The sequence below is a fragment of the Notothenia coriiceps genome, unplaced genomic scaffold (assembly GCF_000735185.1).
Source record: "Notothenia coriiceps isolate Sejong01 unplaced genomic scaffold, NC01 NC01_scaffold00000281, whole genome shotgun sequence".
Lineage (NCBI taxonomy): Eukaryota > Metazoa > Chordata > Actinopteri > Perciformes > Nototheniidae > Notothenia > Notothenia coriiceps.
The window spans coordinates 154,477-178,010 of NW_011332982.1; the positions used below are offsets into that span (position 1 = coordinate 154,477).

Sequence of the window (23,534 nt, forward strand, 5' to 3'; positions counted from 1 at the left end):
GAGATTTTTTGTTTTTACACACTGCATCCCTTTGATATGATGATTCAGTAAATGGAAATGTTAAATGACATTTCTACAGGTGACAAAGTGTAGTAGCCTATGGCATCAATCAGGGAATGATTCTGAAGCTACTACAGTGAGTACAGTTGAATGTTTCCAGATGTTATCCTACATCTGTTTCACTACATTACTGGCTGCACTTTTGTGGGGTGGAGTACTTCGTTCAGGTAAATCAGTTTTATGTCCACAAATATAATAATATCAGAATGGAAAACCTTAAAGAAATGTCATGTTAATTTCAAACAGAAACATAAGATCGTATAAGGAGATGGACATCTAGTATATTTAGCTGCACTGCAACCGGACAGTATGTCAAAAACATACACACAAACACACACACACACACACACACACACACACACACACACACACACACACACACACACACACACACACACACACATTTGGACAGTCTTCATTTTGTTGTATTTTATCTGCAGTATGTTGTGTTATTGCTAATATTACTATTGTTGTATTGTATAAGTGTTTAATCTTACCTTGATGCTTTGGCAAAATAAAGCCATTGTAAGAGCTGGAAATGAAAACCCTTGCTTCATTCAACAAGTGTGAAATCCCACTTGAGATTCAGAAAATAATTTATTAAAACAGATTACAAGTACATTCTGTTAACACGGGTAAGAAACAAATATATAAAAGTACTCTTAATCTCCCCAAGCATTTGGTGAAATGTCTTCAGAGCCTGTCACACCAGTACTCTGATGTTTCGATGTGTGAGGGCAGGTCATTGGTGATGACAAATGGAGGCGTGTGGGGAGGGCTGTTGACCCCTGAGTCACTTTCAGGAATGGCTGCGGCATATTTTGCCTCCGGATTCTGGACAGGCAGTAATGCATCTGGGGGCGGGGCCTCAGCTTTAGGTTTGAAGTTTTTAAAATGCTGCAGACGCACCACCTCCCTGTGTTCTCGTGTGCAGGGCAGCAGCACAGAGATGTCATTGCGAAACTTGGAGCTCATGCCAAAGTAGATGAGCGGGTTGTAGAAGCTGGCAGACTTGGCAAAGAGACGTGTCATGATGCTGGTTGTGCTTGGCACATTGAAGCCCCAGGCTGACCACATAGACACGACTGCATATGGGGACCAGGCCATGATGAAAGCTGTGCAGATTACAATGGAAATCTGGAGAGGAACATGAGGGAATAATTGTAAGTATAACATGAGAGGAGCTGTATTACAGAAAGGGCACTTTTAAAGAGCTCTTTAAAGGGTCTTATTTTATTTTTCGAATCAATTCCCTCCAATAAAATACAGATATCAACTTTTTTTCCCCTTACCCTTGTGACATCTCTCTCCACCTTCCTTTGGCGGGATGTAAGGAAACCATCTGCGGTCATGGCGTTGGTGTTTTTCACTGTGTTGATAATGGAGGTGTAGCAGAAGAGCATTATCATCACAGGGATGAAAAAGCAGAAGATGAGGATGGAGATGATGTAGGATTTGTGGATGGTGGAGTAATTGGCTTTGGCCCAGTCCACCTCACAGGTACCATATCCTCGATCTAACAAGAACAAGACACTAAGGTCACATCCAAGCTTTCAAAAGTTGAATTCTCGTTTCTTCCATTGTTATAGTGTGTGAGAACAGACCTGTGTAGCTGCCCCAGCCTAGCAGTGGAGCAGCAGACCAAAACATCGCTCCGGTCCAAATGCAGATCAGCGATACAGCAATGGTGTTCACGCTAATACAGTAAGCTGCCAAAAATACAACAGGAACATTACAATATAATATTCCCACGTTATGGAACAGATTGTGGGAGTTGGAAAAGGTTAGAAAACAGGACAGAGTGAGAGGCACTTCAAGATGCAGCATTCTTGACTTGTTATGAATGTGAAGAGTGTGACATTTTTTGAACAATGCTGCCTTTTCTTATATTAACAGCCTTTGCAAACATCTGCGACTGAAAAGAACCTCTGTTGACAAAGTACACGAAGCGTTGTGTTCAGGAGAAGAAAGAAAATACATTCCCATATCTAATGTCAATATAACATATGAGAAGTGCAGTACAGTTTTTGAGGGGATTGGCCAGGGATATCATCTTTAGGATTGGCAATGTGCTTTGTTCCCATGGGTTACTCATCTTTTCTGAATTACCTCATGTTGTTTCTAAAATCCTTTCTAGCGTACCTGGCTTCCTTTCATTTCGACCTAAAATTAAGTTGTTTTTATCTGATTTTCAGATTTGTATCCTTATCTGTTACTGTTTGCAGTAGATTACATTACATGTTAGACACTTTTATCCAAAGCAACTTACATACTCAATAGTGTGGGCAATCCCCACAGGAGCCATTTGGGGTGAAGTGTCTTGCCCAGGGACACAACAACATGCATTGGGGTTTGAACCTGTGACCCCCTGGTCCCAACACCAAGCCTCTACGCCAAGTACATGCAGTTGTACTCTACCGTATAAAACATGTAATGTGATACCAATATACAAAGGTTTTATATTGTTGTGTTTTACGAACAGTCACAGTCACACAGTAAAAACTCATTTTCTCACAACAGAGGCAGTTGCTAAACCTAATTTCCATATAATTAAGACATTCTTCAGCATCAGTTACACCCGAAAATAGAAAATGTCACCTCAAGATAACTTAATGATACGTTTGCGAAATGTAAATGAAATTGCTTGAGACAAGTGGTAGTAATTTCCACAGCTGAAGTCGGTAATGAGGCTTCATTAGCAGCAAAAAACACACTTTTCTGTCAGATAAGAACTGCAGGAATGTGAAGTGGGCAGAGACTCCGGCCTTAAGCTTTGTTTATACACTCTCACTTAAATTCAAGGAGGGTAAATCTGACCTTTGTTTGGGTGGCATCCCTTGATGTATCTGGTGATGCTGATAACGGTCAAGGTGTTGATGCTTGCAAGGCCGAAGAGTAGGGTAAAGAAGCCATCTACCTGGAGGAGACACAGCGAGAGGCCTTGGTGAATCATGACACGACATCTCTGAAATGTCTTTGACTGCTCCTCGAAGCCTCGGGTGTGGATCCATTGCATGCCTAATTGTTTCACATCTTTGTCTGTTGAGTTTATTTAGCTTTCGACTTAATCAGATAGAGACGCTGCAGCTCAAGGGCACTTCCTGCCTGTTGAAAAATATGCTGCAGACCTGGAGCATTTCCTCTGATGTGAGCCGTCACTTCAATGCATTCAACAATGAAGTTTTTCTAAGCATCAGTCCATGGGGATGATTATCTTTTAATCACAGCTCCCCTTAAAGGGAATTATGCGACTTTGTTTCAGTCTGGCTCCAACTGTGCAACAACCGGCTCCCTATTGTGACATTTTCAGGTGACATGGATCAGTTAAGGTCTCTGATTACTCTCTTGATCTTCCTTAGTGCTAATCCTATTACTGTCAGTCATCACGTTTGTTCACCCCTCACATTCGCCAGATTACTGGACTGCCAACGTCTGGTCTGGGCATGTTTGTCATTCAGCACCTTCCCTATTTTTACAATAATGAAGGACTGGGACATAAGGACGGTGGCTTCTCGGACTTATGTGATTTGATCTTCTCTGATAAACTCACAGTATAGTGTTTCTGCCCTGGCTCATGAGAAAATATGTTAATTTGAAACAAACATAAGAAAAGTAATGATTTAAATTCAAAGTATTTTTGTTCACCTTGTAAATTGTTTCGACAATTCTTTCCCTGTATCCCCTTTGCAACTTCAAAGCGTCCTATAAGGCTCTATCATATTCAATAATGTTCTGTCCCATAGGGATCTGGCCTAGCTTGCAACCGTTCATGTCCCATCATGCTCCATGCAGTAATCTGCTAATGCTTCTCACATGCCTGTCTCCTTCACCTTTCTGTTCCTAACCTCCTCTATTTCTGTCCCCTCTTACCTTTACCTTTACTTCTGACTCTCGTTCTCTCTTAGCCCACCTCTCCCAGGGGAAGGTGAAATAAGAGGGGCGTACTGCCGCTGCTATGCCAATATTTATTTTCCACCTGAAAACCTGATATTGGATGCCTGAGAGATGAGATCATCTCAATGGCTCTACTTAAGCTCATAAGAGTAGCAGACCACAATTAAAAAATATGTCTCTCTATCAGATTTCGGGGGTTTACACTCCTGGGACTCAAAGTGTTTTGGTTGCAGCAGCTTGTTTTCGTTCACTCGCGGATATCAACGTTTCCACAGCCAGCCTTGAGCAAGAAAAATACCCTGGAATGAATTCCAGGCTAAAGTATGACAACTATTTAATTTCAAGCTGAGGCTGGGGGTGGAACGAACATAGAAATTCTTAGAATTTGAGGACAACTCTCTCATTAATTTAATATAATGATATGTCAAAATCCAGCAAAGTAAGAACATTTGATTTAACCCAGCAATCATGTCTCTTATTTATTTCCTGTTTGGTTGTTGACAGGTGCCATGCTGCTTGAAGAGTTTCCCCATTTAAAGGCCCCCGTAGCGGTAATCTTATTACAGATTTAACCTCCAGCCCACATGGCTACTAGCATAATCCTTTGCACACACAGACACACAAACACACATACTCTCACATGCATACTCACTTTACTGTAAGACTAGCACTGATTATTTTAATGAACTTTATTAATTGGGATTTGCCCAAGAAAGCAGATGCATTTGTTTTTTAAAACTCTGCATAGTCATTACTTTCAAGTCATTTCAAATCAAGGTTTCTGATTGGTGTTAATGCTGCAAATTGCATTATGATTAAAGATTTGGTGGAAGATATTTATAGCATATAAATATGAAGTGATAATTGTAATGTAACCCGTTTAAATTAAGTGTTGTGTTGGTGTTGCTTTTACCTGGCACGTCCAGATCCAGGTAATCAAATACCCATCGTCCCTAAAGACATTGAATATTTGTAGGATCCCTCTGGAGTAGCCGAATATGGAGATGCTGGCATCAGAGATGGCAAGATTTAAGGTGAGGAAGTCGGTGGACTGTAGTGAGGCCCGTTGCCTGTACAGGATAAACATCACTAAACTGTTTCCAAACCAGGACAGCCATCCTACAGACAGACAAACAAACAGCATGTCAGTGAATATTTTGGGACATACATATTGTTTGGTACAGTTACTATAATACTACTTTAAAGTCATACATTTGTGAAATTTATTGGAGTGTACAAACATCACTAAACTGCTTAGTATAGTATAGTACATTTTAGTACTTGGAATAGTAAATATTTTTTTAAAGATCATCAGACACTACTTTATAAAAAAGTGTACTTTATAGTATAGAATAGTATAGTCCTTTATAGTTTAGTCCTTTATAGTATAGTATGGTAGTGTACATTATAGTATAGTATATTGTGGTATAGTGCAGTCCTTTATAGTTTATTCTTATAAAGTATAGGATATATTATTGTATAGTATGTTACAGTGTAGTATAGGATAGAATAGTAGTGTACAGTATACTATAGGATAGTATAGCATAGGATAGTATAGGATACTGTAGTATAGCAGTGTGCAGCACATTATAGTATAGTATTATAGTTTAGTAAAGGACCACATCATTTCATTGTATACTTAAGTAAAGTAGAACAAAGTAGAGGGTGTAGTGAGTAACCAGTGATATGGTGCTTGAAAGAATGTAAAATTGTAGACAGCATACAGAAAAGAGCTACACGATGTTTGATGCATCAAAGATTTGCTCCCATTCTGGCAATTCAGGCAGGCATGGGCTGGGTGTCAGGATCAGCACAACCTAGTTATATGCATGACACAATAATACAAATCAATTTAATCATGCAATGTGGTAGAGTATATTATGTTAAAGTGTTGTATAGTGTGTTGTGTTATATTATATTATAGTATTATTGTATGTTATGGTACTGTATATTATGGAATAGTATAATGCTGGAGAGTATGGTAACAATGGAGTCTAGAGTAGATAACAGTGAATAGTATAAGAAAGTGCCCCAGCTTTGTTCTCCTTGACCAAGCTTTAATGTCTATTCATGTGAAAGTATGTTGACTAAAAAAAAGTTCTTGCATATGTACACATACCTGACCATTAAAGATGATTCTGAAGTACAGTCCAAAAAGTCTAACTTAGTGGAGGGCAATGCAGTACAGCGTGGCATTATATAACTCAATAGAGCAGTACACAATGCAGTAGAGAGGAGTAGGATAACTTAATAAAGAAGATATGGAACAGAGATCCAGAAAGCATGACTATTTTGTATTTTAGTAAAAGTGGCAAGAACCAAAGATAATTGTATTTCTTTTTATAGCTCAGTCTAAATAACACAAAATCCCTGGCCTGCATTAGTGGACGTGGACAGTGCCAGACTGTCTGTGACAGCGGGACTCTTGGAAACATTTGGACTCTTCTGTTACTCTTTCTTGCTAGTGTTTGTCCTGAGGGGTTAAAAGGACAAAACTATTTGGGGTTTTTTCTTGCACTACAGAGTTATGGAAGCCAGAACACTAAGAGGATATATTTCAAGAAGTTTGTCAGTACTTCACATATCAGTTTCATAGACATTCATCTATGGTGCTTGCAATGTTTTTGATTTGCATTTTAATGAGTATGCAAAAAAAGACATTTCAAGTCACATTAAATTCAGTGTATGATGTTTGACTTACCCAACACTAACAGATATATTCCAATGATAGTTTCTCCTTGTTCGGACAGGGGTGGCTCTGTGTTCACAGTACTGAGGTTATTATTCCTCCAAGGAATATTTACCACCTTCATAGGAAAACCCTTCAATGTAATTTCCATGGCCTCTATTTTGATGCCAAGGCATGAATCCTTGCTGTCCTCTACAGTAGCTCTGCTCCCCTCTGCTCTCAGTAGATACAACTGTGTTACAGTAGGCCTGCCCGGTTATTTCATTTTAAATCCAGCTTATCCCGGTCGCTAATACCTCACCACTCACTGTCCAAATGATTGCACCTGTAATCCTCTCTATTTATTAGCAACTAAGCAGAGATTTTGGGTGAAAATCCAAGCCAACAGGGAAATCTCTGGTCAGCTGTTCTACTAATGGAAATTGCTTCTGTAGGGGTTTCATTTATTTTAATTAATTAAAGTCCTATAGACTCATCTCACACAAAGAAACTTAAAGGCCATCAGTGGAGGCTACAACTAATGCTGAACTATTTTTCTAAATTCAAATTGTCTCCTTTGCCATTGCTGATTTTTGTAAACTGTTCATTTTCTCGCTAAAAAAAGAAAAATCTATCTGATTGCAGTCTTGTTTAGCAGCCAACTCAAAAGATGGTGATTGAACTTTCTGCCAAGACATCCAAACAGAATAAGGATTAATGTTAAACAATATGTCAAACAATCAGCCCAATCCATTAGTATCATTCTGAGGATCTTTAAGTAAATGGAGAAAACTAAACTTTTGTATTCTAATCTGTATTTCTAACTAAACAACTCACAGTGAATGATTACATAATTTGTATCATATATTCTCATTTTATTTTAGCTCAGCTTATTCAGCACTAATTATCTCAGCCAACGGTTTTATGTTTAGGTTTGGTTTCGCTGGTTTGTTTGTCTGTCTGACAGAAGAATTACGGGAAAAATACTGGGTAGGTTTTCATGAAACTTGTTGGAAGGGTAAAGCATGGGCCAAAAAAGAATCCAATACATTTTGGAGTAGATCCGGATAGCAGTCTGGGTATGAGCATTCTTTTTCACTTTGAAAACCACCTCGCTACTGCTCACAACTGCCAAAAGAAAATATCTGAGTGTATAGCATTTATAAATGGCTCGTTGGTCTAGGCCGGGGTATGATTCTCGCTTAGGGTGCGAGAGGTCCCGGGTTCAAATCCCGGACGAGCCCTCTCCTGTTTAGTTAGAAGTTGTATGATGTAATGCGCTTAGGGCTAGAAAATATCCATAAAATATTCTAAGTGGAGTGCCTTTGAACACATATTGATAATGGTGGAATTCCTTTCAACCTTGAGATTGAGGTGGTGTTTGGCTCTAACTACATGAAGCATTTATACTTAGTGTTTATTTGAGTGCCCTTTTTCTTTTGTATTGATATGCTTTGGTTCCTCAAATTATTTGAAAGGATATGAAAATATAAAGCCATTGCCAACAGCCCATTTGTTTAGCTAAGCTAGAAAACAGCTTCATAATTACTGTACAGATATTTTTAACTATTTGCAAGAAAGCCAATAAGGGTATTTCCAAAAATGTCTATTTCAAACTTTGCCAATACTGTTTGTTCAAATAGAGCCCTACGGAACGACATGGGGAAACATCTTGTCACTTCATCTTGTCTGGAGCTAGTGTGTAAGAGCAATGTTTTACAAGCTGTGTAGTCTGGCAACAATTAACAGCATCTTACCCATTCAGAGAAATCCCTTTGTTCTTTGAAAATGAGTTACGCCAATGATTACTAACTGACACCTCCTCTCCAGAGACATGTTCTAGTTTTCACTAATCACCGCCATTAAGAAAAGGGTCATACAGAAGATGACTTTTGTCCTGCCAGCGAGACTTTGCTTAACTATAATGTAAAGCACATTTATCTTAATGTACACTGAGGCCAGAAGAATCATACTAGTAAGGAAGTCAGTGTGAGCTAATGTGGGCCCTGACAAATTCCCTGAGCTCTGATGTTAGTGTGAGAGCATCTGGAACCCACTTTCAGTACAAGCATCAGAAAAAATATTTATTAGGAGAGTTTGGGGATTTCACTAACATGTTCCTATTTTATTGATTAAAACCCTTTGTTATGTATAAACTTACAATTGCACCACATCTCCCCTCCTCCACCTTGCTGCTCTTCACAGTGAGCTGCTCTGTGGCAACACACCTAGCAAAGGGGTAACCTAAACCGCCCCCCCCCCCCTCGGCCTGTGTTTAGATCACAGTGTGCACCTTGTTTTCCTCCTCTAGCCGCCACAGAGCAGCTCTGCTGGCCCTCAGGATGTGGAGGGAAGGGCCACCGCTGCTGCCAGATGCCTCGGTGCTTCCGAGTCCTCCTCATCAAACCTCTTCTTTGAGCCTTTCGAAAGCCAGTCCGGGGAGAGTGACAGAGTTGAGGGAAAGTAAACCTCTGACCCCAACTGTCACCCGTCCAGCAGCAAACACTGAACACAGTCATTGCTCTGCCCCACCTCCACCTAAAGACGCCCCACGACATAGCTTCAGCTCTGCAGTTATCCCTGTGTTTGCACTGCAGCCCAGCGAGAGTGAGGTTTTCTGATCCCTCTGTGGTGTGAGTCTTCTTGTTAAAGTGGATAATGTGATAATGGATGCGGTATACAGTAGGCATTGTTCAGAAACCTCACAGCACAACGTCACTCACAGCCATATATTCTAGTGCTAGTCTTAACTGCATAACAAGTTTTGTTGTTTAAGGAAGGATCATTGTTAAGGGCATATTTGACCCAAAAATGATCATTTAAATATCAATTACACACGGGTGTGTGTCTTTGAATTATCCTTGCATGCCTCTATGGGACAAGAAAAGCCCGGAGGAATTTAAGTATGAGAGGGCCGAGACAAACAACAGCTAAACTATTTCGAAATATCTTTTTAAAACTGTCTCTGCAGTTCAATTGAAATGTCCTTTATCTGGTCGTATGCTCACCACCACCACACATTTCCACTAAAATATCGCTTTCTTAAACAAGTCTAACTTGTTTAAAGTCGTCTGGATGAGGAGTGCACCTGCGCAAGCATGAGAGTGCTTATGCAGACGTCTTTTTAAAATTCAAAAATGAAATGTTTTGGTGAGCATATGACTGGAAAAAATTAGAGTGAGAGTTGGTGAAGGGATGTTTTGAAGTATACCTTAAACAAACAATTGATCATCACACCTATGGTTGTAAGAAAGCCATCCTTTTACAGAGAAAGTGAGGAGATTAGACTGTCTGGCTGAAAGAGAGCGGCACGTCTCGTGCTGTCAGTGTGGAGGACAGCTGCTACTAAGATTACGCTGCTGCTAAGCGAGCAGGTCAAAGACCAAGGAGGAACCTGCAGTCAGCTGCTGAGGACAACAAAACTGACAGTCAAAAAAAGACATAAGACAAGTTTCTGAAGGCAGGATCTTGCAATGAGTTCATAGTTGTTGAGAGATTAATGCCCTGTTCTGCCAAACATCCTTAGCTGACACTTACTGTACAGTCAGTGTACAATGCTCAGGTGTTAGCATGTCAGAGGGAGACCTCAAGATCAGCATAACTGTGTGTGTGTGTGTGTGTGTGTGTGTGTGTGTGTGTGTGTGTGTGTGTGTGTGTGTGTGTGTGTGTGTNACTTGCTTAGCTTTAATGGAACATCCTGACTTTGGTTGAGTGTTGTCATGTGACTCAGGGTATGTAGGCTACTAAGTAAAATACATTACATACCGTTACTTTTTGGTTTGGTAAAGATACGATAATTGTGATACGCCATAAACAAACATTACCTGGGTGATAATATTGATATTGAAGTGACTGTTATTTTGTATATATTGATTGTTGTGTTTTTTAACCTAATGTGTGTAAATGTGTCTGTTGATTGTGTATATAGGATATACATATTTTATACATATTTTTATACATATCTGTATATTGTATAATTGTATTTGGGATTGTTGGAAACGTCATTTCGATCTCTCTGTCCGTGCACACAAACTGAAAGATTGACATTAAAGTTGACTTTGACTTTGATATGTTTAGCTAGACAAACACAATTGGCAATGGCATTTCGTTGAATGAGAACATTGTGTTTTTAGAAGACCAGATTGCTCACTGATATGTAAGTTCTGTCCTTTCTAATGTTGTTGTCCATCTCCCGAAGAACCTCCATAGAGAACCAGCGGAACTGGAAAGTGACAAAAATATATAAAACACATTAGAAAATTGAAAATCAGAGTTTGATCACGATAACAAGTCGTGATGGATAGATAAGACTAGTATTAATGGTACTTACTACTCCATCCAACTCCACAGTGATTCTTCTTTGGCTCTCAGAGATCTGAATCAGGACATCCCCTTTAACACAAGCGCATTACTGTACATGTTACATCAATAATATCACTTAAAGTGACCTATCATGCAAAATGCACTTTTGTACGTCTTTTATACATGAATATGTGTCCCCGGTGTTCCAGGGAACTCACCAAGTGTCAGAAAACACAACCCTCTCTATTTTCCTCCATACCCAAATCTCTTAAAAAGGGGCTGCAACGGATCTGATACAGACTGATCCAGATTTATGACGTCACAGAAGTGGCGCTACGGCTATTGGGCCAACTCCACCAATCAGGAGGAGACAGCCACGGACATTGCCGTTGGAAAGCGCTGGAGACGCTGTAGTACATATGCCAGGCCTGTAGATGGTGCTGTTCTCACAGAATCAGCCCATGATGCAAAGACAGTGTTAAATTGAGCGAAATGAGGAATGGCTAAAATGCATGATCTGTTTGGTATTTTGAAAAATAAAAAGTATAAATATGCCTTATATAGGTATGGTCCTACACTATATTATTCAAATATAGCATGATAGGTCCACTTTAATACATAACTTCAAAACAATAAAAATGTAATATGATATACAGTATTATGTAGCCTTTTGTAATAGGATCATATAATCTTTCCACTTGTTCATTTCCATCAACTCATTACCCAAAATCAATCAATAACCCTAATGTCTTAAACAGACTACAGGGAACACCCTGTCTCTAAAAATAGAAGATGCTTTTTATTGCAGTTTCAGATAAGATAACATGTCCTTCATTGTTCTACATGGACATTTCTCTTGCACATACATGCTGAGGACATAGGCTTAAATGCACATGTTGAGTGTGTAACAGTAGTTCTTGTAATATTAATAATATAGTAATAAAAATTAATGAAAGTCAAGAGTGTCAAATACTAAAACCAGGTAAAATCGTACCATATCATCAATAATTATTAACAATATATTAGTCCCCGATAAAACCAAAGCATATCATACCTGTTTCTTGTTTTGATGGAATTGTTGTATTAGTTTAACTTCAAATATAATATTCTGAACCGTCTCCCTGAAAGCGTCTTCTCAAATTCTGAATGTGTGTTGGGTCGTTAAAAATCTCATTTGTCTCCACAAGCACATACAGTATATTTCATATTGATATATTGATAAGTTCCCAGCAGCCTCTCTGCCTTTTCCTCTGTCTCTGTTCCCTTATAAGATTCACAAAACCACAGGAGATTTCTTGTCTTTCAACTTCACAAATCCTCAAAGAATGGATGACTAATATCCTGCACTACGGCAGAATAATAATAAAAAATCTAAAACCCATTTCCTATGTTGCAACCAGGTAGTCAGAAACTTGGGAAACGGGTTAAAAAAAAAAAGTTTTAGATACTCAGCGATCAAGCGTAATGCTAATACCTGAGAGACTTAAACCAGAGCTGTTTTTAAATGTTTGTGATTTCTTAATGTCATTTTTATCCTAGTTAACTGCTATCGAAGCTATGCTCTGCTAGCTGTCTGAGGCTAACATGTTGCTAATATAACAGATACTTTTCTATTAAGCTAACTAATAAGTATCATGCTGTTTAGTCTTTAACTCTTGTAGACTTACTGTTACATTGTTAATTTAATTGTATCAAAGCAGCTAAATGCTAACAAAGCTAGCTGCTATACTAGCTGTCTGAGGCTAACGTGTCGCTAATACAACTGCTAATTTACTGCTGGGCTAACTGTTAAATGTCTTGCTGTTTGAATTTTTACTCGGGTAGACTTTATGTTAATGTGTCACTGGTGGTACTTCATTTCTTCCTGGTTGAAGGGGTGCAGTGTCACTTCTTTGAAAGTTAAATACACTTTTACTACAGTGGCTAAATCCAGTTTCCTCCTTACTCTGTATTTTTAGACTACCTTTGTTCTGTGTTAATGTTTCTGACCTATGAGGGTGTTATCTGATGCTGTCATTTTTTATGGTGTGATCATTATCAATGAGTTTCCAAATAGTCTTTTGACGCAACTGCTACTGGTAAATGCCAAGTGCTTTGACACTGTGCTTAGATATATATATACTGTATGTTTAGGTCATTTTTAGGGGCAGAAAAATACCTAAACATATGATAAAAGCATAAATCCTTTTTTAAAGCAGTTTGACCATTACGTTTTGCCATCATATTCTGGAGAATGTATGTTGGAGTTGTTTAGTTCGACCTGTCAATGGCTATGAAATGCACACTGGGATCCCTTTCCTGTAGTGAAACAGCACTGTTACAGTACACTAATCTCCAGTTTGAACAAAATCTTCAACCCCAGCCACTAAGCCTTACTTGACTCCCGTTTAGAGTGGCTGGGTTAAGTGAGCGGAGCACGGCCGGCTGCCAGTCATCATCTTTTATTCATGTTGCCGGCGGGCTTCTGATACCTGATCCAACATCTTTGTTTGAAGTCACAGAAAAACAAACTCAAACATAAGCTGTGTTGCCTTATGCAGGGCACAAGCCATTGCTAGTTATATACTGTAACATACAACAAGTGTTACACTAAGTCTTACACACTTACACATCAAAGAGTATGCTAATAACACACACACTATGCATTCACTGTGTCTTAGTTACTGTAAAAGTAGAGTATCGCCAGAGGGTTGGTCTTCATGATGCGGAAGAACAATGTTGAAATAGTTTAATAAGTGGCAATAAACACATCAAAGACAAAACGCTCACATCCTGGATTGTAGATAACAGAAGATACCTTCCTTGTGTTTCTGCTCATTAAGTGGGAGGTTGCAAAAGCCAGCTGAGCGTAAACATGTTCACACGTACCTAGGGAGCGTGAGGATATGGTGTGGAAAGCCCTCTCCCCAATCTTTGAAAGTGCACCGAAGTAGGCCTCACTGGTTACTGCCAGATCTGAAACACACACACACACACACACACACACACACACACACACACACACACACACACACACACACACACACACAAACACAGTCTGTCTCAATTTGAAATGCAAACGTGTTTGTTGCAAATAATTTCCCCTGGCATAGAACTACAAAAGCAGCTACACAGAGCCATTAATCATGAGAGCATATGTTATAATTAGATAATATGTTTAATTATAAGCAGGAGTATAAAATCAAAATCATATTTATTTCGATTAAATAAACCATTAAATCTTTCTTTGCCTTCCTCCCTTGCTATCATTTTTGCCTGATATCATATTATGGCATATAAATACATACCATTTTTAAAGTCATTTTGTCTGTTATCTCTACGCATGTTTGGCTCTCCCTGTGCTATTTTAGGTAACAAAGTATAAAGAGTGAGAAAGTCCATCTAAACCAGAGGATGGGGTAAAATAAAAAGCCTTTGTATTTTAATCCAAACTATCTTTTCCTAAACCTAATCAAGTAGTTTTGAATTCAAACATATGGGTGGTTATGACACAATATCATCTTAAATGACCCCCAAAATGTCCTTTAAAGTGGTATGCTTTTTATACACCTTCCCATAAAATCACATTGTGCATTTAGACAACCTGCTATTATGGTTAAATGTCTACTCGGCTAGTGTATCCCTTTACATATCCCAAAATGCAGTAACCCTAACCCTACTGAATGAGGAGCCTTCTTAATTCTACAAAAGACAATCTGATTTAATCTATCAAAAATGTATGATTTCAAATTACTACTAAACTAACAGGAGTGCCAAATCTAGGGGAAGCTAGCGGCTAGCCTTCGCTCAAACTACAGTAAATGTATATTATTTGCTGTCGCTTTGTAGGCCTACTTGAATTAAATATATACATATTGATGAATTAACATCTTGGGGATTTGTTATCCCACACAAATAATATTGTAGCTAAATCCAGTCATTGAGAACAAAAACAGCTAAACTAGTCCTGCCTAAAGCTAACTAGCCTAGCTTAGCAGAGTAAGCTAAGTAAATGGCATAGGTTTTAACTAGTGAATTCATGATTAGATTTAGTGTGGTTGGGTTTCTTTTAAATGACATTGTAATGTATTTAATTGAAAATAATTTATAATTTGGATTTAAATCTTCTTTGAATGTTTTAAAGCCTAAATAAATTTCTTCCAGCATTTTTTCTAGTTACTGCTATCTGCGTTTGTTGGTTTAGATCCCAAAGCAGGGGTTTGCTGGTCTTTTATATGGTACATTTTAAATGTTCTGTATTTAGCTCTTTTCTACCATAGTGGAAACAGCGCAGCGGAGGTGATTAAGCTTTAGCTGCATTTTTTAATAAGGTGAGAATGACTTGTTTTTAATGAATGGGGATACAGCCAGTACAAACCAACAAATCAAGCACTCCCAGAGGCTGTGAGACTAATACATATCAAGAGTTAAAATCAATGTGATGGTACTTTAATAACAATGGGAGATCCTGAGCAACATCCACTACCGATTTAAAAAGTTGATTATTATTAGAAAGAGAAGATGCTTCAGTAGAATCCAAACACTGATTTCGTTTCGGTTTGAGCTTTAGCTTATTAAAATGCCATGTATTTATTGCACTTCCCTGCAGACTCTGGGAGGGGATTTATAGACTCTGGGACACATAATAATCTGTACTTTATGTCTGCTGGGCTTCTGGTGCAGCGGCGCTCCTATGGTGTATTTGATGATGTATCATTACTGCTCTTGCACATATTAAACACCTACTATGATGTTGAATAATGTTAAAAGCTTCACCATAAATGTTACTGTCATTGAACTTAATTTGCATGACAACATTTTCCATTTAATGCACTGCACAGGGATTAGAAGATATGTTAAAAATGAAGACATAAAATATAGACACAATTAATATGCCTTCAGGTTTAATGAAACACTAGTCACAAATAGAGCAGAGGTACAATTTCAAGACTCAGTATCCCTGCGTCTGTATGTGAGAATAAGATATCCTGTAGTTGTGGTGCATTGTTTGTTTGTGAAAATATACTGCAAGCTATTTATAACGACCTCTGGGTTACAGGCCCATAATAAAGGCGATAATAGCATCAGGATAATACCAAAGCATGTGGACTTTGAATTAGGTCTAGTTGACCCGACAGCTTCCATGTAAAGCCATTAGAGGTTGGTTCATTTACTGCCATTTTAACGGTGCAAAAATGACCTTAAAGTAAAAAGTCTCATGGGGAGATGTTCTTTCTTACCCTGGAAAGCATGGACGTAGCTGTTTCCCAGTGAGACAAGTTTCTGTAGACTTGGGTTGAAGTCGTCCATCAAGCTCTGAAAAACACACACACACACACACACACACACACACACACACACACACACACACACACACACACACACACACACATACACACACACACAAACTCTGTTCAATATTTCAAGACTTTGAAATATTGAACAGAGTTTGTGTGTGTGTGTATGTGTGTGTGTGTGTGTGTGTGTGTGTGTGTGTGTGTGTGTGTGTGTGTGTGTGTGTGTGTGTGTGNCGGGCTCGCCGAGGAGTCCTCCTCTTCTGGGCTTTGGGCTCCAGAAGGGGACCCGGGCCTTCCTCCGGGCCGGCTATCCCACTTCGTGTGGTCGTCTTTCATGAGGTCTTCTGAACCAATCTTAGTCTGACCCCTGCCTGAGACCAATTTGCCATGGGAGACCCTACCAGGAACACAAGGTTCCAGACAACACAGCCCCCAGGTTCATCAGGGCACACAAACCTCTCTACCACGGTAAGGTGCTGGTTCTTCAGCTCTGTAGTGGTCATTTTAAATTATAAGATTGATATATTCATGCTAACATATTTAGATTTGGTTAGTGGGATTAACTCTGTAGTTTGTGTTACCAGAAATGGCTGCCATGATACAAAAAAAATGTTACTGCTGTATCAGGCTCTGTGTCAAACAGAGGTCCTCCTCATCCTCAGCATCAGACTTTGAGGTGTCTGCTTGGTGATGGATGTTCTGCTATCACAACGTCTTTCACTGTGATTCTAAATTGGACTTTGTGGCAGAGTAAACACAAACTGAACTATAATGAAATCTCAACTGAACACATACTGATAAATGTATGAGGGCCGAATCACTGGAAAATACTTTAACTGTCTGGGCCTTCTGTGTGTGTGTGTGTGTGTGTGTGTGTGTGTGTGTGTGTGTGTGTGTGTGTGAGACTTTTGTGTTTCTGCCACTGCCATTCCAGCACAAGGTTGCAACATTGTTGATAAATTCAAGCACGGACGCCTTTCTGCTCTCACATTTCCGCATTATGTTTTGTTCACACTCTATCCAAGCTGCACATTTGGGGCAAGACACAATAAATAAAGCTTTGCCAGTTTGGGTCCTCATCACAACTGATCAAGATGGCCAAAAGATTCTCTGCTCAGAGGGCCTTGCATATGATTCTGGAAGAGAGTGAACCATTTGATGAAGAGGCTTCAGAGGATCACATTTCTGAGAATTCTGAGTCTGACAGTGACTTTGAAGAAGAGGAAGAGATTGAGCATCAGCTAGATAAAAAAGAAAGACGAGCCACAGGACCAGCCAGTCAGTGGGCAAAAGTAGCACTTTAATTCATTAATGTGATCTAACAAATGTAAAAGGGCAAACATTAACCATATTTGCTGTTTATGTTGCTTGTAATTGAGATTAAGTAAACATCTGTTGAGTATTTTAACATAAAATAGTTTGATTGTGTTGAATTGAAGCCAAAAAGGGCAGCAGGTCCACCAGACCCACAAACACTGGCTGATTAACAAAAATATGAACACCATACAAGGGTTAAACTGATGCCACCTCATATGGAACAGGAAGAAGACCTGGAGCTAGTAAATGACTGCAGTGATCATTAGATGTTTTAGGCGGGGATTTTGATATATCATAGGGTAGCGCAACACCAAGGGTTATAAAGTTTAATGTGTACCAGTGCAGCATCCTGTGTAAATCACTATATAATTAAAGTAAAGTGTGAATTAACCTCCGCAATGTGCCCAGTGGTACTACTGATGACTGGCATCCTCTTGCATAGCCACCCAAGCCTGGCAGCCACAGAGCTTGTTCCCACAGTGTGAGGTGCATTTAACCACCTTGAAAGAGCATTAATAAGCAAGGAAGAGCAATTGCGACAAACCTGGCAGTTTCCTGTGATTATGAGGCTATTCAGAAGCATTGAACCACAATTTCTTAATTTGAAGTAAACAACTAACAGAGAATTATTATCTGAATGTAGTTCATTGTGCTTTATAATCTTTTAAAGTTACTTGCCTTTTATTTAATATTCAGGACAGATCATTGTGCCTTTAAAGGTGGTGATATGTCCTTGCAGCGTTCACAACTTGTCTCTGCTGCCCTCAAATGGCCAAATCATATTTTTTTGAAAGCAACTATATCGACCCAAGATCTAGCACTCTTTAATATGTGTCATGCTGGCAGGAAAGGATTAAGTTACTAACTGCGATCACATTGCTAACTTGGCTGATGTAACACCAGGAGGCGTCGTTTAAATATGCCACATGGATCCTCAAAAGATGAGCACATTTTATATATCTTCCTCACTTGGATTTATGGCTGCTCTGATTTGTGGTCTTACAAATTATAAGACATTTGAAGTCAATTTCAAAACTAATTGTTATGAGAAACGGTTTAGCAGATTTGAATTGAGATAGTGAAGATCAGAGGAGTAAATATCTGATCGGTTGTCTCATCTGTTCTATCAGAAACAGGCACTGTTAATATACAATACCATGTGGTTGCTATTTTAAGTGGAAGCCCAGATCTTGCCAGGTGTTCTACAGCTGGGCATTGAACGCTTAAGTGAGGCACCATTCAAACCGTCTGGTATGTGTCCAGGTGGTCAGGGAAGCACGTCCTCTAAAGTGAGACTAGGTTCTTGAAGGTTTAATCTTAAAACATTTAGAAATGAACTAACTGAAAACAATTTGGATCCCTACATACAATGTACTCCACACAACAATACATATTTGTCAGCATACACATTAGTTACCTGTCCCCAATGCACCTCATCTGTACATTTTTTATAATAGATCATTATTGAATAAACTGTGTATTTCAGAACAGAGCCGAACTTAATCTGTTCAACATCCTGTGTTCCTGTAAATACTCGCCTAACCTTCTCCTCCTTTGTCTCTAACTTTCTAGCTCTTCTTTCTCCCACAATCTTTCTCTCTTCCCGTTACCTCATCTCCTTCCTCTCTGTGGGGTCCTGAGAGGGTCGGGTGCACCCATAGTGTCCAACACTATTACTGCAATGACCTATTTTCTCAGCATGGATCAGTGTGATCAATAAAACTCCAAATGTATTGGGTTTTCCATGACGCAATACAATGGCCCCATACTTTGCCTGTTCTCAAATGCATTTGTTTCTAGCCACTGTAAATAGAAGTTTGATACCTTGGGAAATGCACTTATTCACTGTTTTATTATTTCTTGCCAAGAGCTAATGAGAAGATTGATAGCACTCTCATGTCTCATGAGTGGTGTGGATCTTCTCAACTTACCTCCAGCAACACAGTGAGCAAACATGTTTGATTTTGCAAATGACATGTAGTCATAAGTTCAAACTATTTCAGGAGCATTTCGCTGCCTTCCATCCCCTGCTGGTGAATACTTTGTGACCCTAAATGCGAAAAATAACCATTGTTTTAATAAATTGACTTTCTAACAACACGGAAAGGGTGATTCACTTGGTTCGTTTATATTTATACAATTGACTCCACCAATGCCAAATATCCAATCGTGCAATTTGAATGAAAGGTAAGCTTCATTTGTGTATCTGCCCTGTGACTCAGTAAATTCAGTAATTGATAACCAAAGACCCTTTAACAGCCAGCGCCACCATTTGGTAGAGCACATTTTGTGTCTTGATATCTTGTTGAATTTTTAAAAAAGTTTTACTCCATCTGATTCAGCCAGCTCTACCATTTGGTTGACATGTTATGCACAAAACAACCTTTAGATGTCACTGTGGTTCGAACAGAATGCCCTTCAGCTAGCTTCCACTGAGGAAGTTGACAATGCTAAAAATCACTGCTGAAGAAATAACTCTTTTTGGTCAACTTTTGTAAGGTAATCATATCATTTTTGACATATTTTAGTGTCAGAGCACTGACTGAACATAATTAGATAACTTGATGAACAAAAAAAGTTTTAACAAGAGGAGAGGCTCTTTAAGGAAGTGGCAGATTTTTTACGGTTGTGTATTTTCAAATTCTAGCGCATTCGAGCTGGTTTCTCCAAAATTACCGAGCCTTTAACATTACTTTTTTCCATTTCTTTTTTTTTAGAATTATAATTTATTATCTTTCATGAATATATCTGGTTGTATATATTGCTCATTTTCCATAAAAGAAAAACATGTATTTGAGTTTGTGTTTTATTTGAGTTTGATGCATACAAATACTGTAATGTGATGATTGTTGAAAATGCACTTTTACCATAAAAGGCCAGCTCGACCAATTGGTAGTGGTTATTTGTGTCCCATTTGATTAAAAAAATGCAAACAATTAATTTTTCCATAGATGTTTTCTTGGTCTGGTAGTTAAAGGGTTAAAGGGGCCTTGAAGGGGCCACATTCACCAAGCGGTCAGCAGGTCAGTCTAAAAACTGTTTTGCTCCTTCTTAAGTAGGCTCGAACAGGCAGGTGTCATGGTTCATCAGAGTGTCATCTTTAAGAATAAAAAGTTCTTGCTGAGCGAGAGGATAAGGGTCTGGCCCACCAGCCTCCTGTCACACAGGGTCAACTCAGCGACCCTAATGGGGGTTCAGGACAACTGAGAACATCCATGTTGTTAACGGGTTCACGCTTTTTTAAGGAGATTTTAAATGCTTGTTTGATGCGACTTTGATCCTGACTGACAGTTTCAAGATTGTTTACGCCTTTCTGCCATCCACAGAGGCGCCAATGTGTTACAACACATCAAGTTGGGGAACAGGTGGGCTCCAAAGAGATCCACGGTGTGATAGGTTGTCAGTTTCTGGAGGCTCCTGCAGACGTAGATCCTCAGTGGAGGTCACTAATCTCCTCAATCCCCAGAAGGCCAGAGGACGGTCTCCAGAGTCCAGTCTCTGGGCACAAACCTTTCACTCAGACCAAGTGTGGCTAATTAAAGAGAAAACCGAACTTTCTCAGAGCAACGATCTGCATTTGTGGAAGCAGAAGCCACAGTCAGTTAGACATCAAACCGTCCATATCCCAACAGGAAGTACAGTTTTATTTGCAGATTTATATTTCCACATCCATATTTTGGCAATATATCCCCTCGTGTCAAAACTGATGTGCAGACCCCTTCGGGAATGGGGTGTATTCAACCCTCAATGAGCCCTACTTACATAAGTTACCTGCTTAAACAAACAGACTCTGGAGGAGAAATTGCGAACTCGATGCAGTGCCCAAGTAAATGTTTGCATGTGCTTCAGAGCCAAAGATTTTGAGCCACAAAACCAATCCACACATCGCTCCACTGGGCTTGACACAGAGCCTGTGTTCAGTTTTAAATGCATACTGAACCATTCATCTATTCTTTCCCCACAGGTTTTATTATGGGGTATTGTGCAAAAAGCATATCAGGCAACAGTTTAGCCCCTTTTCTCATGAATATAGTTTTGTAGATAAATCCAACAATACAGAGTGTTATTTTCCTGTGTTAAAGTTCAACAGGACAGCTAAACAAAAGCTCTGTAAGAGGAAGCGCTATTTAAAAATATATATATTTGAAGCAGCAACTTCTGCTAATGCCTTGTAGGGCAGAAAACTGTTTGGGTGCAGGGGGAAGAGTTAGTGAGAAACACAGAACACTCTTTGTACCTGTGGTAACTGCATAAACTGTGTGCTTCACTGAGGGGTTTCACAAACTTTTGACTAAACTAGCAAATCACAAATCTCAAAGCTCTACCATGAATCTCTGGGATGGGGTCACACTTTTCCAGGTCTTACCTCACGTGCAAAGCCTAATATCCATATTATTCAAATTATTCTTACTTAATAACTCAAAGAAATGTAGACTTTCTAGTGTAACATGAAGAGTTGTGAAAGAATAACAAGTGTGCCAATTTCTAAAAACGGATATTACTCCTAAGAGATTCAAGCACTTACAAGAAGGAGGTGTGGACATGCTGTGGGCAGGCAGTGGTTTGTATGGTTTTGTTACTGGACCTATGCCATCTTCACCTGTAGGCCAGCTTGATGTTTCTTCCAATGGGTTGTTCTATATCTGAGAATTTGCCGAAAGGGAAAAGAGAAATATTTTAAAATGTTCCATTCAATCATCTATTTTTGCATTCAGATTTGATCTGATATTAAGTCACAGCTCCTAAAAAGGGCTGCATTTAAACGAAGCTCCTCAAGCAAACTTTCTCACCAATTTGCTCTTGACAACTGGAGGCCATGTTGGCCAACATCTTTAAATAGCTATGCACAAAAAGGAAGTATAGATTTTGTTATAGTACTGTGAGGACATAGACCAAAAAATGACAGGCAAGCCATTTACCTCCATACTGTGTGGAGCCTTCATACAAGCAATCCCTGTGCCCCTCGTGTAGTGACATGGAGAGAGAAAGTGTGTAGACCTTTTTAGGCAGCTCCTGTATTGGGTCTCTTGACCTGGTGTATGTCCTCTGTGAAGAGAGGCTTTGTTGCACTCAGACAGCTCGTGGCCTTTAACACACACCTCCATAATAGTATCTGTGTCTGTGATTTTCCGTTTGGAAAATTGTGAGCTTTTAACCTCACATTCAGGCTCTGCTCGACACACAGAGGGAGAGGGAGAGTAATGATCATAAGCCTAATGATACAGTGGTCCACTGTGGCTGCACTGAGATTGCCAAGCTACACACACACACACACAAACACACAAACACACACACCACACCACACACCAACACACCACACACACATCACACACACACCAACATCACAGCCGACGAGCCACACCACACGACAACCACACCACACCACACGACACACTACAGTTAGCTGATCTTAGAGGCCGGTCTCCCTCTGACCATGCTAACACCTGAGCATTGTACACTGACTTACAGTAAGTGTCAGCTAAGCGGGATGCTTTGCAGAACAGGGCATTGATCTCTCAACAACTATGAACTCATGCAAGATCCTGCCTTCAGGAACTTTTCTATTCTCTTTTTTTGACTGTCATTTTGTCTGTCCTCAGCAGCTTACTTGCAGGTTCCTCCTTGGTCTTTGACCTGCTCGCTTAGCAGCGGGGTAGATCTCAGTAGCAGCTGTCCTCCACGCACGACAGCACGAGAGGCCGCTGGGGTCGGCGTCTTCAGCCAGACGTCACTATGACCTCGCTCACGTTTCTCTGTAAAAGGACGGCCTTTCTTTACACCCATAGTGTGATGCATCAATTGTTGTTTAAGGTTATACTCAAACCATCCCTATCACCAGACTCTCACTTGAACTTTATTTCCAGTCATATGCTCACCAAGACCATATCTTTTGCATTAAACAACGTCCCTCACTAAGCACTCTCCTAGTTGATAAAAGCGTTCCTGCTGCAGCGAGTGCCGACGTCCACATCAATCGAGAAACAAACGCCTGTCATCCTAAAACTAGTTGTATGACT

The 23,534-nt window shown here is 39.6% G+C and overlaps 2 protein-coding genes and 1 non-coding gene across 3 annotated transcripts; 1 reads left to right on the plus strand and 2 right to left on the minus strand.

Annotated features, from left to right (window-relative positions):
• Positions 1-753: 753 nt before the first annotated feature.
• Positions 754-6,794, minus strand: opn6a (opsin 6, group member a). Its single transcript, XM_010780103.1, has 6 exons — positions 6,656-6,794; positions 4,868-5,073; positions 2,878-2,977; positions 1,665-1,769; positions 1,353-1,576; positions 754-1,197 (listed from the first exon to the last, which is right to left on the minus strand). The coding sequence occupies exons 1-6, from the start codon at positions 6,792-6,794 to the stop codon at positions 754-756; spliced, it is 1,218 nt and encodes a 405-aa protein (XP_010778405.1).
• Positions 6,795-7,790: 996 nt separating this feature from the next.
• trnap-agg (transfer RNA proline (anticodon AGG)) lies at positions 7,791-7,866 on the plus strand. Its single transcript has one exon. It is a non-coding gene; the product is annotated as a tRNA-Pro (tRNA).
• Positions 7,867-10,751: 2,885 nt separating this feature from the next.
• LOC104953245 (brain-specific angiogenesis inhibitor 1-associated protein 2-like protein 2) lies at positions 10,752-16,214 on the minus strand. Its single transcript, XM_010780200.1, has 4 exons — positions 16,144-16,214; positions 13,793-13,879; positions 10,953-11,014; positions 10,752-10,844 (listed from the first exon to the last, which is right to left on the minus strand). The coding sequence occupies exons 1-4, from the start codon at positions 16,211-16,213 to the stop codon at positions 10,752-10,754; spliced, it is 312 nt and encodes a 103-aa protein (XP_010778502.1). The 5' UTR covers position 16,214.
• Between the last annotated feature and the right edge of the window lie 7,320 nt (positions 16,215-23,534).